This window comes from Carettochelys insculpta, chromosome 3, assembly GCF_033958435.1.
Source record: "Carettochelys insculpta isolate YL-2023 chromosome 3, ASM3395843v1, whole genome shotgun sequence".
Taxonomy (NCBI): domain Eukaryota; kingdom Metazoa; phylum Chordata; order Testudines; family Carettochelyidae; genus Carettochelys; species Carettochelys insculpta.
In genome coordinates this window covers 64281098-64299875 of record NC_134139.1, presented here as the reverse complement: position 1 = coordinate 64299875, position 18778 = coordinate 64281098, and the positions used below count along the sequence as shown (strand labels likewise).

Genomic DNA, 18778 nt, shown 5'->3' with positions numbered 1-18778 from the left:
ACTTCATATATTCATTTATCAAAACAACCAGATAAATATTCAGTTTATGCATTCCAATGAACTTAACTAAAACTCGCCCAGAGGACAACTGTGCATATGGGGGTGCCTAACCTGCAATTAAAAGGACAAGCACTCAAGAACCAGAATGTATTCACAAACTGACACACCAGTGTGCCTAGAGGTATTGTCTGTGTAAGAGTTTAAGTTTTTTTTTTTTTTTGCTTGTTTTGAAATGTCTAGCTAAAATAACCCATTGATATGACAAATTTGGTTCTCATTCAGCGCTATTATTTTTGGTTCTCTGGATGCTCAGTAAGAAACCAATGATCCAAAGCCATATTTTAAAGGGATTTTAACCACAAACAGCTCAACACTATTTTTAAGTGACAGCTGAACTCTGGGGAAAAAAACAGATGAGTTTTTCATAGTTTCCCCCCCACTATGGTCCAGCAAGGACAACGGCTCTCCAGATTTATGTGAAGATACACTTCCAGGATGAATAGTTCCTTGCCGTCATGGTCTTATTCCTGACAAGAGATAGACTGCCTAAGCAAGCCTGCTTGCTTCTCTTCAGAAACTACAACACTCCACAATTAAACTGCCACACAGCTCTTTCCATGCTAGCTTATTTATTCTTAGGTAAAGACATTATAGAGAAAACAACTTAAAACAATAAGCAGCTTTAACCAGACACCTCCCTCCATCTTACACACTTTGAATTTGAAGGATCATGTCAAGACAGGTGCCATCCTGGCTTGCAGGGAAATACTTACCCAATGATTTGTATGTAACTTGTTTTCTGGGAAACGGCTTTTTCACAGCTAACTTTATGTCACAGTAATATTGACAATTTCCTTCCCATGAACTTATTCACAGAAGAATTACATCCCCTCATTCCCCACATGAAGCATTAGTGTAATACCCAGCTTTCCTTCATGGTCGTAGAAGGTGAAGAATGATTACGTGCTTCCCCAGTCAGTGATTTTACTTTGTGTGTGTACCCAAAAAATTTAGAAGTTTCCGTTTTGAGCTCTAAGGTACATGACTGTTCCAAGTGCCTTACATGAGGAACAGACCAAGTGAACAACATTTAAATAAAACTATTTCATTTTCTTCTGTCAAGTGCACCCCCAAAAATTGAACTATATCACTTCTCTCTCTCCTCCCTGGAAAAAAAACACAGACAAGTTACAAGGCAGCTGACTTTGTCTCCCATTCTCTAAGTCAAACCCTCAGAGAAATGGTTAACACAGGAGGAATTCTTTTTTATCAATGTCCCCAACTAGGTTTTTATGAGATGCTGTTGTTTTCCTAGTGCTTCTCTGCTAGTTCCCTCAGCATCAATTTTAATCCAGAAAAGGGTTGTATTGATTGGAAGATTACATGCAAACTGAACACAGCTTTCAGTAGGGATGTTAACAATCATGATGCTGACTGTGTGTTCTGTTTGCACACCCAGACAAGTTGTGTTCAACACCACATCAGAGGGCTCTCCATAAAGGCAGATGCCAGTAGGATTTAACCATTGTCTAGTAACAGGACATTAAATGTGATTTTTCCCTGTCTACTCTCATTGCGAAATCATGGTCCACATCTAGTTAGTTAACACTTTGTTTTTTACATGCTACATGCTTTTTTAACAAAGACAAATGCTTCCTGGCTGAAGGTAGTGGCTCTGAGCATTGAGTAGCATCGTGGATTTGACAGCGTGGCAGAGGGGACTGGAAAAATGCTGTGTACCAACAAACTTAATTTTCAAGCAAAAAAAAATCCAGATTCAAGTTTACTAAGTGGAAGATGCTTATACAGGTTGAACCCCTCTAGTCTGACACCGCTGAGGCCTGACCAATTCCGAATGAGAATTTGCCTGACCACGAGAGGTCAGTGTTGTCTAGCAGCATTACCAACACCTCCACTGCTTATTGGGTTCTCAGAAGACATCTGGGGGTAAATTAGAGCTAAGTAACAGCACAGAACACTGAGCGTCAAGACTGGTGACAGCAAACAAACTTTATGGGTCCACATAAAACTTGGCCACACCCACGATAAGTGGTCATCCAGCTAACTGAAATTATGCTGGATTACAGATATTGCCAGATGAGAATGTGCCAGACTAGAGAGGTTCACCCTGTATTAAAAACAAATAAACTCAGTAGGTATAACCTCCTTCATGGAAACAACACAGTTTAAGTGAAACTTAATATGCAACATACTAGGGAAGCCAGTTACATCGCAACTACAAACAAACCAACACAGTGAGGTAAAATCAATACCCTGTAGAAAACAATTTTAATCGTTGTTGACTACACAGGCTGAACCTCTCTAGTCTGGCATTATCTCGTTCTGCAACATCCATGGTCTGGCATGATTTCAGCTAGCCAAATGTCCACTTATGGCCAAGTCTTCCGTGGTCCCATAAAGTATGTTTACAGCCCCCAGTCCTGGCTCTGTGTTCTGTGGTGTTATTTAGCACTAATTTACCCCTCAAAGTCTTCTAAGACCCCCGTAAGCAGTGGAAATGTTGCTAATGCTGCTAGACCACATTGACCTCCTGCGTTCACCAAGTTGTCTGGTTCAGCACCAGTCAGGCCCCATGCTAGAGAGGTTCAACCTGTAATGAGTCAACGTGCCCAATATAACAGTCTCTCAAGTGTCGTGTCTAGCCTACTACACAAACCACTTCTAAATGAAGACTAAGTAAATATTTTACTTCAACCATCAAGTATTCTAAAATGTTCTGTGCAGGACTCAAATGGATGTTTAGGCCTTAATTCAACTGTGTACTAAAAGTTTTTCCTACCTGTAATGTACATGTGTGACTGTCGGTCGTCTGTAGCCAAGAATCCAGGTCTGGATGTCTATAGGTTCTGCATTAGGGTAAGCTATGGTTGTATCTATCACCCACTGAAGGCCTTTTGATTTGCTCTCTATGAATAAAAGGAAGAAAAGAAAATGGGATGTTAAATGCTAGACCAAATTATATTCCATTGGTTTGACAAGAAGTCTAGTGTTATATTTCCTTAGGATTGTATCACTTAGTTCAAACAAACATCACTTAAATTCATCTTTCCCCCAAATACCTATATCAGGAAAAAGACTAAGGATGTGGTGAAACTCTATGTAAAATCCTAGAAAATCCACAGAAAATCTTTCTATGTAAAATCCCAGAAATAGGCCAAAATCTTAATGTAATTACTACACACTCTAACAATTACTATAATTTTTATTGACATGATCTCTGCCTTGTTTCCCAGCATGCCAGGTGCTTTACTTTGTTTTGAAAAACTGCTTTCCATACAGAAAGCCACAATATTTCTTTGTAAAAGTTGCCTTTCCTCCATTACATAAAAACAATATAGATTACAAAATCTGGTAGATTTTTAAAAACCTAAAGTCACATTCAATCATTTATACAATTTACCTTTTCATTTAGTTCGTTCCATATTTCATTCAGTTTGGGCAGTTTAATTGGTTGCTCTCTCATGCATGAACACGAAGTTGCAAAATGTGATTTGCAGGCAACAACAAAAATGTTTGAAAAGAAATAAATCTTTTAAAAATTTCAGGGGAAATATTTGTTAGCATTTGGTTTTTGTAAAGGCCTGCCCTTCTCCTACACCACTCCAAAACACACGGGAACAAACCCTACACCTAAATTAGTTCTTTCATTAATATATTTATTGGTTTTACTACCGCATTCACTGCTGTATTATATGAATGTACATAAATCATTCATTAATTTTTCCTCAACACATCCTAGTTATGTAGAGAAGTATTACTGTCCTCTTTCCAAAAGGAGAGAAATGGAACCACAGCGATTAAGGGACCTGCCTCAGATCACATGGAAATTTGTGGCACACCAAGGAATTGCACATTCCCAGTCCAACATATTAAGCAAAAAAGACCAAGAGAAAGATCATTCCCTTCTCCAAGTGTCTTGGGAGTGAACAAAAATTTTCAATTAAAACCCCTTTCCTTTCTGGAAAGTGGGGATAATGCAAAAAACACCAAAAACAAAAACACCCAAAGACCAAAACAGTAAAAAAGCGCATGCAGGCATTACCATTACACAAATGAGATAGAGTTGGTTTAAAAAAACAACAAAAAAAACTTATCATTAAACAATGTTTATAGTTTTGAATTTTCAGAAAATCTTATCCACTCTATAAAACTAGTCAAGAAATTGAAAAACAATTCAATTTGTTTCAAAGGAATTTCAGGAGTTTCAATCTGAGATAATAATAGTGATTTTTAATTTCGGCCCAAAGACTAACAGTGGCCACCTCTATTTTTACTTGAATAACATAAACAAATAACGTAGGAAGATTGGAAGAATTAATCCCATTTCATATTTTTAATGTTAGCAGTGATTTACATTCAATTTAACGCTAAAGTAATTTATATCAAACTCGATGATGTTCTCTCTTTTACACACTCCCCCACCCTGAAAAATACAAATTAATTTATTATTTTCCACAGCGTGAAATAAATATGAACTATTAACACTAGCCTTATTATGGGGTGGTAAGTACAAGCCATTAATAATAAGAAATGCCACAAGAACGTATTTTATTAAGCAACAAAATTTTTCTAAGCCTGTGGTTTCCGACCTGTGGTTCACGGATCCCTGGAGATCTGAGAGAGTACTGCAGGGGAGCCGTGAAAAAAAAAAAGATAGATAACAATTATCGCAGAAAATAAGTTGTAAATAAATTGCAAAGTTACAATCTATTTTTAAATTAAATATCTTTCAATGATGTTATTAATTGCTGTCCAAAAATCTATGTTGTGGTTTCCTTTTTCATTTAATGCAGCATATGTATCAGCTAGAATTGGCTTTAATGGCAGTCTGCGAAAGGTTTGCAATTAAAGGTTGGAAGCCATACTTGTAAACTATTTAATAAAACAAGTGGTTTAAATGGATAGTTGACTCCATCACAGCAGAAAGACCACTACTGCCTCCCTTCTCTTCCCTGTTGCTTTCCTACTTTCTTGCCCTGACCCAGTAGTAAATAAGATGCAGTACTGCATAGATCCCTAAAACCAGCTTGGCAACCCGTCTCCTTTCACCTCAACTGAGCCCTGCAACACACCGCTAGCCTTAATTACCAAGCCCTAATTGCTCTCTTTTCAGCCTTTCCCAGACATCAGCTTTCAACATACCGACTTTTAATTACCACTGTAACGATAACAACTAGCCAAAGTCATAGACATGCTTTAAAACAGGAATGTGAAGAAGCCCTTATTCATTCAACAGTGTACTGATACTGTTCAGCTTGAATTTCTCGTAGTTATCTAACAATTTTCTAATAAGGAATTACTTTATTATTTAAAGACAAGTTAATAAATAATTCTAATTTGATTAAAAGTTAATTCACTGGCATGTCTAAAATCACATACAACAACTTTTTAAAAAGAACCTTATGAAACAACAAAAAATCACAAGCACTATATTAATATTTCATAAAACTCATCATAAAAAGACAAATTTAAGAAGAATGGCAAGGGCAGTAGATCCTCTGTATGGCTGTGTCTACACAACCTCCCTACTTTGAAGGGAGGATGGTAAGTAGGGTGTCAGGAGATTATTAATTTTTGCAATAAAGCAAAAAAAAGCAAACAAAAAATGGTATTTTTGCAATAATGCAATTTTTAAAAATAACTATTACCATGCTCCCTTTGGTTTCATTATGAATTTGAATTGAAAAGTTATCAGATGACACTGAATACTCATCATACACAGGGGAGCGTGCAGTTCCGCACTCATTAAAAAAGGTCTTGACCATTTTCTCTACAAGTTCAGTCCACCAAGCATCAGAATTTAAAATCCTGACAGTTGAAGGACAACTGGACTGCCTAAATGAATATATAAGGTATATTACACAATAATTGCAAGCCACATTTTTAGGCTAGGCAGTGCCAAGTGTAATTTTGAATTAGGTTTAAACTGGATCAAAATTATAACACCCATTTATCCTTTTAACAGTGCAGCAGCATTGTAATTGGAGTGCTGACAATTTGTACTGTAAACAAGCTTTACATGCATCTGTTCAAGAATCCTTCCCTCCAGCTCTGGCATGGCCAGTGCAACCACGACCATCTCTGGTAGGCCAGCTATTCTGAACTTTCAATTTCTATTAAAAGACTCTCTCAACCTTCCTTTTAAGTAGAAGCTGAAAGATCCAATAACCTGACTACCTGAGAGCTCTGTGAAGCAGCAGCTAGCTAGAGCAACTTTGAAACTGACCTTTTTGGGGGCTTGTTTACTCTCCTTATAAGGTTTTACTTATGAGTTTGCTACTTTCCAAACTCTTTACTGTGAGCCACGTTATTTTAATCTTTTAGTTTCTCTTAAAATAATTCCAAAACATTCGCACCCCGTGATCCCTGTCTTTTAACAGAAAATGAAAGGTCACAAAAACCTGCAGAGACCTCATTCATGCACAGTTCTGCACAAATCACGTAGAAGCAGGCTAGTTTGTCAGAAGTGTACATGATACATTACTGAGAGAGAGCAGGAATAAACTACAATCAAGGCAACATTTGTATGGCTAGACAAGCAAATCAAAGGAGAAGCTAAGCCATCTCTTAATGTACTTTTTCTTCTGAAATGGAAGTGGTGAATTTTCATAACTATTTAACCTGATTCTCATTGTCAAGGTGGGTGGATCCTTTGATAGTCATAATCAGAGCCCAGTGGCACCCAAAAATTTGGCATGTCACAGTGGCTTCCCTTAACAGCCTCCTTAAATGCTCTACCCTCCCCCCGGGAAAGGACACTGGCTGGCTGTGATTAGACAGATTCAGTGTGGTTCAAAATTCTCCCTGCTGGCATGTTCATTATTAACCAAGTTTTAAAGCATGTTAGAGTCAGGCTGACCACCTAGATCCGCAGTGTCCAATATGGTTGCCACTCACTACATGTCTTGAACGTGACAACAGGGTGTGGAGATGTGGCTCTTCGAGCTTTTAAATGTGGCTTCTCCTAGAGCCACATGCTCCCACCCCTAGTAAGACAAGCGTGTGATAGCTCCAGCCCCAGTGGCTTTGGTGAACCACCAGCATTTATTTAGAGAACGGGCTGGGGTGCCTGGTTCTGGGGGGAGGTGATTTATTTGGAGGAGGGCACTTATTTAGAGGGGCAGGGCTAGGGAGCCTGGGGCAAATATAGAAAGATTCCAATCATAAATGTGGCAATCTTTCAATTCCCATTGGACACCACTGATCTAGAGCCACCAAATTTTGGCCCTTCTTTTTCCTTTGTATCATTTGGACTTGACCAGGAGCAGGAATTCTGAATCCCTTGGAATGTGTTTCCCAGTAGGTGATCAGCATCAGAAACGGGAATGGGTTAAGTACAAAAGAAGAAGAGGAGGGACTGCCTGGCCATGTCTACATGGCCCTTTAGCACAATGCTGCTGCCTGCAGTGCTATGCTAACAACAGTTCCAGAAATTGCAAATAGAGGTCCATTTGCATAGTCACGTGAGATTTTGCTATCAGCAGAGGGGGGGTGCTGGCAGTACAGAGGCAGTGTGGATGTGCCTCTGCCAGCCAAACCCTCCTCTTTAGCCAGTTCCTTATCCCGGAAAAAAATTCAGTAAAATCTCTCACAGCTATGCTAATTAGCTGCATGAGTTTGCAAATAGACCTCCATTTGCAATTTCTAGAACTGTCATTACCATAGCGCTGCTGGCAGCAGCGCTGTGCTAAAGAGCCATGTAGACATGGCACCTCTGATTAAGAGCTGGGTGAAATGCCACCACAGGGCTCGGATCAGAAAACCAAAGACTCCACTATCCATGGTTACACTTAGCTACCATTTCTCCTTGAAACAGTCATGAATTAACAGGTAAGTACTAACACCTAAAATTACTACAGCTGAAAGAAATTAGACCCCAAACAATTTTATTTTAATTTTACTACTTTTCAGCATACTTTGACCATTTGATAGCATTCTGTAGAGTCAAGTTTCAGTATTTTGCTAATGGTTAATTGTACTGCTCCCATCTTATGCACTAGCATGTTGACAACATTTGAACTTCTGAAGGAGCTCACGTACACATTCATCCCCAGGTCTGATAAGAGGTTATTTACCAATAATAACAGCAACACAAATGAAACAAGCATACATGCAAAGAGAGAAGGTGGTTGTGGGGTGGAGGAATGAGCCTAAGGTTTGGTATTTGTGCTCTCTGGCTCATTAAAAACATCCCCTGGTAATCGTCATCAAGGATGAAAAAATTTCATATAAATGTTCTTCTTTCCAAATCTTTTTAAACTGAATCACACAAAAAATATGCATCAGAAAACTGTATTTAAAAATAGAGTATTAGAAAACCTGTGCAACAGTGTGTCTTCTCAATAGAGAAAAAGTAATTTATGCAGTTCTCTAATAAAGCCATTTCTGAATGTGAAGTAATAAAGTATCCGAGCCAGATAAAGTGGACTACATTTGAAAGCCCTAAGATCTGAATTCAACAAAAACAGAATCAAACTTATAGAACACGGGTCAGCAACCTTTCCAAGGTGTAATGCCAAATTTTGTCCTTTTGACCACTATGTACAGTCAGAGTGACGGTGATACTTTTTAAAGTCACTAACAGTCCTACTTACAGCAGCTTCATTAATAAAGACGCAGAGCTCTACCATTTAGATGGTGATTGGTAGCATTAACTGGCCTTTTGTTAATCCACAGGTAGCATGGCATTGAACAAGCTTCCAGATGCATAAGAGAAGAGGGAAGGGGCTGAGTTCCCACCTCACATGCCAATGAAAATTGGCTTGCATGCCGCTCTTAGTACCTGTGCTAGAGGCTGCTGACCCCTGATAGAAAAGAACCCTGTTACCAGACAGTAATATAATGTGGATTTTTTCACTGCCTTATTTTACCAAATGTTGGCTGAATCAAACTCAAATGCACATCTTTCGTGAACAAGGCCCCAAGCTGCTGTGATTTGCTAACTTTTGCTTAGTAATATTCAAATACAGAGACTTTTAAACCAAAGTAAAATAAACTGTAATTTTACCCAAAACATTTGCCTGTTTCTAAAACCCATCAAAAATCATGTCCCATTGCTTGGAGAAATACAGCTTTGCAACACTTCAAAGTGACAAATATGAAGAAATTTCTATCGTCCCTTGAACATATGTCTAAGCACTTGTTTCCTCCAAAAGGAAAATCTGTCCATGGAGAATTAGATTGCTGGTGCACATGCAAAATGTACTGTTAACTCTAGACAGATTCCTCTCTCTAGGCAGACAGCTCCACGTCCTGCATCCTGATACAGGATACACTCTGGATTCTTCAGCAGGGTTACTTTCATCTGGTGCCAAAATTAACACTCAAACCTGTGTGGGCAGACAGACCGAGCACTTCTTTTCTAGCATCAAGGGCTCTCGCTCTTAAAAGAAAAGAAGTCATTAAGCCTTAGCACCAACTCCACCAGATATTTTTCTTGTCACTCCTGGGAAGGAAAGCCTGTACTTTAAGTTCGCTTCATTTTTAAAAATAGTTGATCCATAGAGTTCAGTGCAGGTACAAGAGGAACAATTAATCTGTATTTACATAAATTTAATATTTAAAGAAAGAGATACAATTTTACATCAGTATAAACTACAGGATTAAGGCTCTTGGATATGGATGAAGAAGGAACATGATCAGAGGCCTGGAAAATTCTGTTCATATACAGAGAAATTGAAAAAAAAAATAGACCTCTGCAAGGAGATAAACTAAAGGGGACAGATTAGAAATATATATATAAAAAACAAATGGTACAGAGAAGGTAGATCAGGAGCATCTATTCTCCCCTAGTCATAACACAACAAGAAGAAGAGAAAAATTAAAAAGTAGGAAAGTCAAACCTTACAAAAAAGAAACACTTTTTCATAGAAAGTGTAATAACACTGTCGAAATCATTGCCATGGGATATCATGGAGGCCAAAGACCAGGGTTAAAAAAAAAGGGATTGGATATTTACACAGAGAGCAAATACATCCGGAATTGTGATAGCAGACATTTTGGAAAGGGTAGCCTAAATTTTAGGGTTTAAGCCAGTCTCAAACTATGAGAGATCAGGTTAGACCTATGTGTGGAACAGATCCTCTCATATCTGCTCATTGTGGATTATTACACCTTTCTCTGAAGCATCAGGTTCCAGCTGCTGTTCACAGATAGGATACTGGACTACAGGTAAAACAGAACAGTTGATATGGGACTGAAGAGTTTTAAAGAAGAACAATATCAGATGCCAATCAACATAGGCTTATGTAAAAACATGTGTAACCTGGTAACTTTGAGACTACAAGTTTGGTTGATAAAGATAATGTTGATGTAAATAGATGTCTGTGACACACCTGATTTAGCACCACAAAATATTTGACAGCATCATTCTAATTTTTCAGTCAACATAGCTCACAATAAATTGATTAAAAGTGATTGAATGCTAGGTCTTAACATTGTAATTGTGAACAGGTAATGTCTTTCCTGTGGGGGTCTTGCAGCCACAGGTTCTTGACCCTGCACTAGTTAACATTTTTATTGATGACTTGAAAGAAAACAAGTCATTTGGAATCAAGTTTGTAGATGGCAACAATTGGCAGAACGGGAAATAATGAGGACAGGTCATTGAAAGAGAAATTTGGATTGCTTAGTAAACTGAGCATGAGCAAACATGCATTTTAATAATCTTGAAATGTAAAAGCATACATCTAGAAGCAGAGAATGTAGCTCATACTTACAGAATGGGGAATGGTTTATCATGGGTCCCGTGGGATGAATAAGTAGGTGAACATCAAATAGTGGAGAGGTTATATTATCTCTCCATTTGGAACTGGTGTGGTCACTACTTAAATATGTCCAGTTCTGGCATTCACAGTTCCAGCCCTGGGCAGCACTGCCTCCAGCAGCCCAGTCCCCGAATCCCTGCTCCGCTTCCGAGCCCCAATCCCTTGGCCCCAATGCCCCCAACCCCTGGCCCTGACTCCCGGACCTGTCAGGCCCAATCCCTCAGCCCTCTCTGACTCCAGACATGCCCACCAAAATCCTCCACACCCCCACACCACATCACCTGCCGGACCAAAGGCCCAGCCAGCTGTGCCATCTCCCCTTCTGCCTGCTCCGCCCGCCCAGCCTGCAGCTCCAGTAGGCTGTGCCACTTAGTCTGCCTCCTTCCCCCCACCCCCAGCCCAGCCTCGTCCCATAGCATGGCTGCTCCTCCCTTGCATTCCATGAGGAATGGACGGTACAGCTGCTCAGTTTGCATAGGGCACCAAAAATCTTAAGGACAGCTCTCACCACACTTTCCTAAGTGTGCCATGGTTGTAGCTGGAAGGCCTCACCATGTATTGCAAACAGCACAAGAAACGAAGTGGTGGTGATGGTGGTGGCAGAGTCTATTTGTCCCCCCCTTCCCCCTCACTACCAACCCAGTGTTGCTTCTGGAAAAGAAAAAAAAACTATTGGGGCCAGTTCACAAGCACTATCCAGGCTGCTAGGGGAAAATGGGCTTTTCTCAAATTCCAACCTGTGATCTCAAGGATGTGGTCACCAAAGTGTCATCAGAAGACCTCTCCCCCATGCCTTAATCGCCATGGCTGGAGCTGCAAACAGACTTTTGAAATATCTAGTGGTTGTGATTATGTTGCAGCTTGCAGAAGTGTATTGAGGGTTGGTTTTGTAAATTTAAAAAATTAATTTTGCACCAGAAATCAAACAATGTACACACTGTCCATGCTACCTTGGTGCTTTACATTCCTTTCAGCTGAAACCTTGTCAAGTCAGCACATCCTCACACTGGGAAAGGGACTTTCCCAGATTAGGAGATGTTTAGTGAGTTAATGCACAACTCCATGAGCGAAAAGACAGAACTCAGGGCATGCAGAATTACGTCATGAGAATGTGAACATGGATGGGGAGAACAGGAGAGGCTGCAGACAACAAGAGTATGCCACACAGGAAGAGATGCTATGGATTATAAAGAAACAATGAAACACATTAAGGCTGAGATTCAAGAAAGGCAGCTGAATGCCAGTTCTACATCCTCCTCCTGCAAACGTCCTATGAGGCAGGGTGAGAATCTGGTATCCCTTACTCTCAGTACCATAGGAGGGTTCAAGGACCAGAAGGTGCCCATTCCCATGCCTTTGATAGTTATTAAAGTGCATCTGTAAGCTAGCTTTCTTTGTTTCTTCCCCCACAGGGTTCTTATTTTTCTTTGCTGTCAATGTGTTTGTATGCATAATAAAACTTAGCAGATTGAATGAATCAAGAAACCTTTTTCCTCAAACATATGGTGGTTTGTGGGGGTGAAGTTTACAGGCAGGCAGTGGGGACACTTTGATAAGGAACAAAGATAAAAGTGTCATATTACTCTGGCTCATTGCTGAAACTGCTTTTCAAAGCCTTACAGATGAACAGCACTCCTTGACATGCTCTTTTTAATTAGTTTCATGTCTGGCTGCTCCACCTCCCACCTCAGCAGAATCTTTTTTCTCCCTTTTTTGCCCTCACAGATATTAGGGAGGACACAGCAGGCATAAAAAAAATGGGGATACTGCTTTCACTGAGGTCTAACCCAGCAGGCAAACAGCACCAGTGATCTTTCAACCATCCAAAAGCACATAAGAATGGCCATAATGGGTCAGACTAAAGGTCCATCTAGCCTAGTATCCTATCTTCCAACAGAGGCCAATGCCAGATGCCCCAAAGGCATTGAACAGATCAGGTAATCAAAGTAACCCTTCTCCTGTCATCCATTTCCTTCCCATCCTAGCTAATAGCCATTGATGGATCTAACCTCTACGAATTTATTTAGTTCTTCTGAACCTTTTTAAAGTCCTGGTCTTCACAACATAGTCTAGCAATGAGTTTCACACAACTACCGTGCGCTGTATTAAGAAAAACTTCCTTTTGTTAGTTTTAAACATGTACCACCTTAATTCTGTTTGGTGACCCCTTGTTCTTATGTTATGGGAACAAATACATAACTTTTCCTTATTCACTTTTTCCACTCCAGTCATGATTTCAATAGAACTCTAACATATCCCTGCTTAGTCTCCTCTCTTCTAAGCTGAAAAAGTCCCAGTCTTTTTAATCATTCTTCATGTGGCACCCGTTCCAAACCCCTAATCATTTTTGTTGTCCTTTTCTGAAAATTATCCAATGCCAAGATATCTTTTTCGAAATGAGGCCATCACACTGGCATGCAGATGCCAGAGCACATCATGGATTTCTACAGTGGCAATAAGATATTCCCCGTCTTATTCTCTATCCCTTTTTTCATGAGTCCCAACATTGTTTGCTTTGTTGACTTCTGCTGCACATTGAGTGGATGCTTTCAGAGAACCCTCCACAATGACTCCAAGCTCTCTCTCTCGAGAGGTTATAGCTAAATTAGTCCCCCATCATTTTGTATGTGGAGTTGAAATAATTTTTTCCAGCGTGCATTACCTTACATTTATCAACACTGAATTTCATTTGCCATTTTGTTGCCAATCACACACCACTACCATTCTGCTCTTCATCATCATCATCACCACCACCATCAATAACCATGGGCTCAGGGCCCATTGGTGTCTGACACCTCGCTCATTATTTCCTTCCATCTTTCCCTGTCCAGTGAGGAGTGGCTTAGTTTCTGTAGACCAGCTCCACACCAATCTACTATATCATCTATCCATTCTCTGTGGGGTCTGCCTCTCCTATTCGAACCGTCCATTATGCCGAATACCAGGGTCTTGATCTTTTGTTCATATTCTGCTTTTGCTCATCCTATATTGAACCAGTTTCAGTTATTCTCCAGATCTGAACTGTGTCTGTCCCATGAACACTCATCATTTAAAAAATAGTATTGTTAGTCTTAAAGGTGCTACAGGTCTGCTTTTTTTCTATACAGAATCAGTCCTTATTGCTCTCCAGGCTGCCACTGCACAGTTTCATGAGCCATGGGAAGAAAGGATAGGCCACATCTCTCAAGATCGTGACTGGTAATTCATCACCACCAATGATTATTTTGCACTCTGGAAAGAAAGTCCCTGATTACAGGTTCCTGGGCAAACATATGTTCCCAAAAATGTGCATGTCCTGCACCCTTCCTGGCCATCCCACACTGATGTCAGTGAAAAGGCCCCTGTGATACACTAGCAATTGCAGCATCATTGAGAAACACCCCTTTCCCTTTACATGCTCTTTGGCAAAGTGGTCTGATGCCAAGATAGATGGAACTTAGGACCCTCTCTCCCCACGGCAGTTAGGGAACTCCATCATGCCACAAATATCACTATGCCCTTCACATTGTCCAGGGTCAATACATTTCTTAGTGGAAGTCTGTTAACGGCCCTACAAACTTGGATCATGAGAGATCCCATGGTACATTTACACACTCCAAATCAATGCCTCACTGACTGGTAGCAATCTGGGATTGCAAACTTTCACAAACCTAAAGCCACTTGCTTCTCCACTGTGAGGCTATATCTACACTACAGTGGTCCTTCAAAAGAAGTTCTTCTGGAAGATCTCTACTGAAAAAACTTCTCTTTCTAAAGACTGTGTCCACAAACAAAAAATATGGATAGAAAAAACTGACCTGCTGTTTTGACAGAGAGTGTCCACACAGCCCCTGCTCTTTAGAAACAATGGGCCGGGGTAGAAAAACCCAATGCCATGAGGAAAAAGGGCCCCCAGGGTGTCTCCACACTTTTTTTCTGAAAGAATCTTACAGAAATAGGTGGTCTTCCTCATCTAGGAGAGGAAGAAGACTGCAAGAAAAAGTGCTGCTTTCTTCCAATTTAATATCGAAAGAAGACATTTTGTGTGTAGACATTCTGTGGGACTTTTCAAAAGAGTGCTTTTTCGAAAAAGCTTGCTAGTGTATACATAGCCTTAGAGTAGCTCTAATCTGAGTACTGCTGTGCTTCAGAGGTAGGGAAAGCACTTCACACTGTTCCTGGAAAGTGGCCTTAGGCATTCAGAAGTTCTGCAGCCACTGCTCATCATCTCATAGCTGCATAACAATGTGGTCTCAATGTAAGTTCTCATTTCCTGGGCCCAGAAATGGCACTCAGTCATGTCAAGGCGGTGTATGACAGTCACAAGCAACTGCAAATTATTCTGCTTTACATCTGCAAAACCCAAATAGAGCTAGCCGTCTTCACTCCAGATCTAGACTACATTTCCTAAGAACCATTTATCAGTGAAATTTTTACCAGGAACTAGAATTCAGGATGTAAAAGAATCTTGCAAAACTGATCACACCTTCAGATTATTACCCCTTCCTACTTCTCCATGTAGGAGCAAATAACATAACCAAGGATGACCTTAAACTGATCACTGCAGAGTATGTAGCCCTGGGAAGGAAGATCAAGGAATTTGGAGTCACAAGTGTGGTTCTCGCCCATCCTCCCTGTTGAAGGAAATGGTCCAGATAGGGATTGGTGAATCATGGAAGTAAATGTGGGGTTGCACGAGTGGCTTTGGTTTCTCCAACCATGGGATTCTGTTTCAGGCACAAGGATTGCTAAGAAGAGATGGGATCCACCTAATGAAGAGAGGAAAGAGCATCTCTACAGATGGACTTGCCAACCTAGTGAGGAGGTCTTTAAACTAGGTCGGGGACGGTGATCTAAGGACTGGGAAGAAACACATGGAAGAAGGAGTAACAAAGGAGGACCCCTGAATCGAACAGAGAAGGTAGGACAATCAGCTAATTATCTAAGGTAGCGTCTCCCACAGTGTGGTATTCATACCACTGGTGGTATGTGAAAGAATTTCAAGGGGTATGCAGCAGAAAATTACTGAAAATCAGGAGATAAGCATTGGGATGGCATTGGAAAGGGTACAGTCCCAAAAGGGGTACACAAATGTTTTAAGCTGGGGAAACACTAACCTAAGGTGTTTGTACATGAATGCAAGAAACCTGGAAAACAAACAGGAAGAATTAGAAGCCCTGCAGAGTTAATTAAGTGTGAGGTGATTGGAATAATGGAGACTTGCTGGGATGACTCGCATAACTCAAGCAACGTCATGGAAGGGTATAAACTCACTCAGGAAGGAGGCGCAGGGGAAAAGAGGAGGAGTTGCACTGTATGTATGAGAGCAGTATGATGCTCAGAGTTACAGCATATAGAGAGAGAAAAGCCTGTTGAGAGTCTTTGGGTTAAGCTTAGAGGTGGAAGCAACAGAGGTGATATTGTGTCTGCTGTAACAAGACTTTCTTCAGACAACAAAGAGAAGCTTCCAAATCACAGGCCCTGGGTCTCATGGGGGACTTTAATCACCCTGACATCTGTTGGAAGACCAATACATCAGAACATAGACAATCCAGGAAGTTTCTGAAGAATGTTAAGGATAACTTCCTGGTACAAGTGCTGAAGAAATCGGCCAGGGAACACTCACAGCTTGACCTGCTACTCACAAACAGAGAGGAACTAGTCGAAGAAGCAGATGTAGGTGGCAACCTGGGCTGCAACGATCACAAGATGGCAGATTTCAGGATCCTGACAAAAGGAAGAAAGGCGAGAAGTACAATACGCACCATAAAATTCAGAACAGCAGACTGTGACTTCCTCAGTGAACTGAAAGGAAAAGGAGTCCAGAGAACTGGCAGTATTTTAAAGGAGCCTTATGGGAGGCCCAGGAACAGGTCGTCTTGATGTGCAATAAGAAAAGCAAATATGACAGGCAACCAGCTTGGCTTACCAGGGAAATCCTTGGTGAGCTTAAACACAAAAAGACAGCTAATAAGAAGTGGAAACTTGGAAAGATGACTATGGAGGAGTATAAATGTATTGCTTGAGAATGCAGGGGAGTAATCTGGAAGGCATAAGCACAACTGGAATTGCAGCTAGCAAGGAATGTGAAAGGTTACAAGAAAGGTTTCCACAGGCATGTTAACAATAAGAGCATGATCAGGGAGGGTTTGGGCCCCTTACTGGATGGGGGCGGTAATCCAGTGACAAGGTGATGTGGGAAAAACTGAAGTACTTAATGCTCAATTTTTTTTGCTTGTATCTTCACAGACAAGGTCATCTCCCAAACTACTACACAAGGCAACAGAATATGGGAAGGAGGTGGGGAGCCCTCGATGGGGAAGGAACTGATTAAGAGTTATTCAGAAAAGCTACACACAAATAAATCCATGGGTCCGGATTTAATGCATCCAAGGGTACTTGGCAAATGTCATTGAAGAAACTTTGGCCATTATTTTTGAAAGCTCATGGAGATCAGGAAAGTTCCCAGGTGATGGGAAAAAGGTAAATACAGAACCCACCTTATTTTTGAAAGTGCTGAGCACTAACCACTAGTCAATGAGAGCAGCATTAGGTCCTATATGCATTATATTTCAGACCACATTTCTCTAAGGCTGTGACTACACTAGCTCCCTACTTCGAAGGGAGCATGGTAAGTAGGGTGTTGGGAGTTCATTAATGAAGTGCTGTGGTGCATATGCAGCACTTCATTAAGCTAATTCTCCCCTGTGGCAACTTCAAAGTGTTAAACTTCCAAGTGCCGGCTCGCATGTAGCCGCGCAAAATTTTGAGGAGTAAAGGGACTTCGAAGTTGCCCAGGCACTTTGAAGTACTGGCAGGTTAGCGTCAGCTACATGAGAGCTGGCACTTCAAAGCAATTAGCACCGCAGCACTTCATTAATAATCTCCCAACACCCTACTTACCATCCTCCCTTCGAAGTAGGGAGCTAGTGTAGACACGTCCTAAATGTATTATATTGGCTAGTGTCAAGATGCTGACTTGGCAGATCAGCACTCTGAACAGTAATAGCAAAAGCTATGTGCCAAATAAAAGTTTGGCAGAACTGCTAAGAATGCTTGTGTGAACACCATAAAGTGTTAACATTATTAATTCAAAGCTTTTCATTTAACGTTTTTAGAGACCTTCTCTGAGAGATAAGGTGAGAGATCTAAATATTAGTGACCATATTTCAGAGTGCGAAGTAAATCAGTGTTACTGTTCACAGGGTTTTCTACATTCTTTATTTTAAGTTAATTAAAAGCACAATACAAACGTATAAGCATATGTACATAGTCTGTTGTAGAACTAGAAAAGTAGTTTGAGAACAAAAAGTCTTCGTCTTCCTTACTATTAACAAATGCTAGTTTTAAGCAGCCTGTGGAAATAACTTAAAAGCAGAGTAAACAACAGATAATAGCATTCTTCAAATTTAAAATCAGAAAGTACAGACAAATAAGACAGCTGCAAATGTTACATTCAATGAATTCAATCTATAGAACCACAGAAATGTGGGATGGAAAGGACCTTAAATAGGTCATCTTGTCCAGTTCCCTGTACTGAGGCAAGACTAAATATTATATAGACCCTGACAGACGTTTCTCTAATGGATCCTTTAAAACCTTCCACTGATTGAACTCCTCCCTAAGTAATTTATTACAGCTCCTCTTACAGTTAAGCAGTTTTTTGCCAAGGTCTGACCTAAAATCACCCTAGCTGCAATTTTAGCACCAGTATAGAGAGCATGTTATTGTTAAAAACACACTGGGGACAGGGTTTTTGTTTTGTTTTGTTTGTTTGTTTTTGTTTTTGTTTTAAATTCAGAAGGAAAGCTCTTGCCTGGCAATAAAGAGTGACTACATGGCCCATGTCACAGTTATGTAATGTGGGCAGTATATACATATCCAGAGAGAGAGCAATTTATCATCATCTTTTTCAGCTACCTTTTTATGTGTATATTCTCCCACACCCCACCCCAGTATTCTTTAGACTGAACAAGTCCAACTTTTTCAGTCTTTTCTTGCAGGTCATATTT

At 40.4% G+C, this 18778-nt stretch overlaps 1 protein-coding gene across 2 annotated transcripts in view; it reads right to left on the bottom strand.

Moving 5' to 3' along the window:
• Positions 1 to 18778, bottom strand: part of LPGAT1 (lysophosphatidylglycerol acyltransferase 1) — a 164189-nt gene that overhangs the window by 41217 nt on the left and 104194 nt on the right. For both annotated transcript variants that reach the window (XM_074990010.1, XM_074990009.1), the window contains one exon: positions 2801 to 2927. In XM_074990010.1, coding sequence (XP_074846111.1) covers positions 2801 to 2927 — 127 coding nt within the window. The remainder of the gene's footprint in view (positions 1 to 2800; positions 2928 to 18778) is intronic.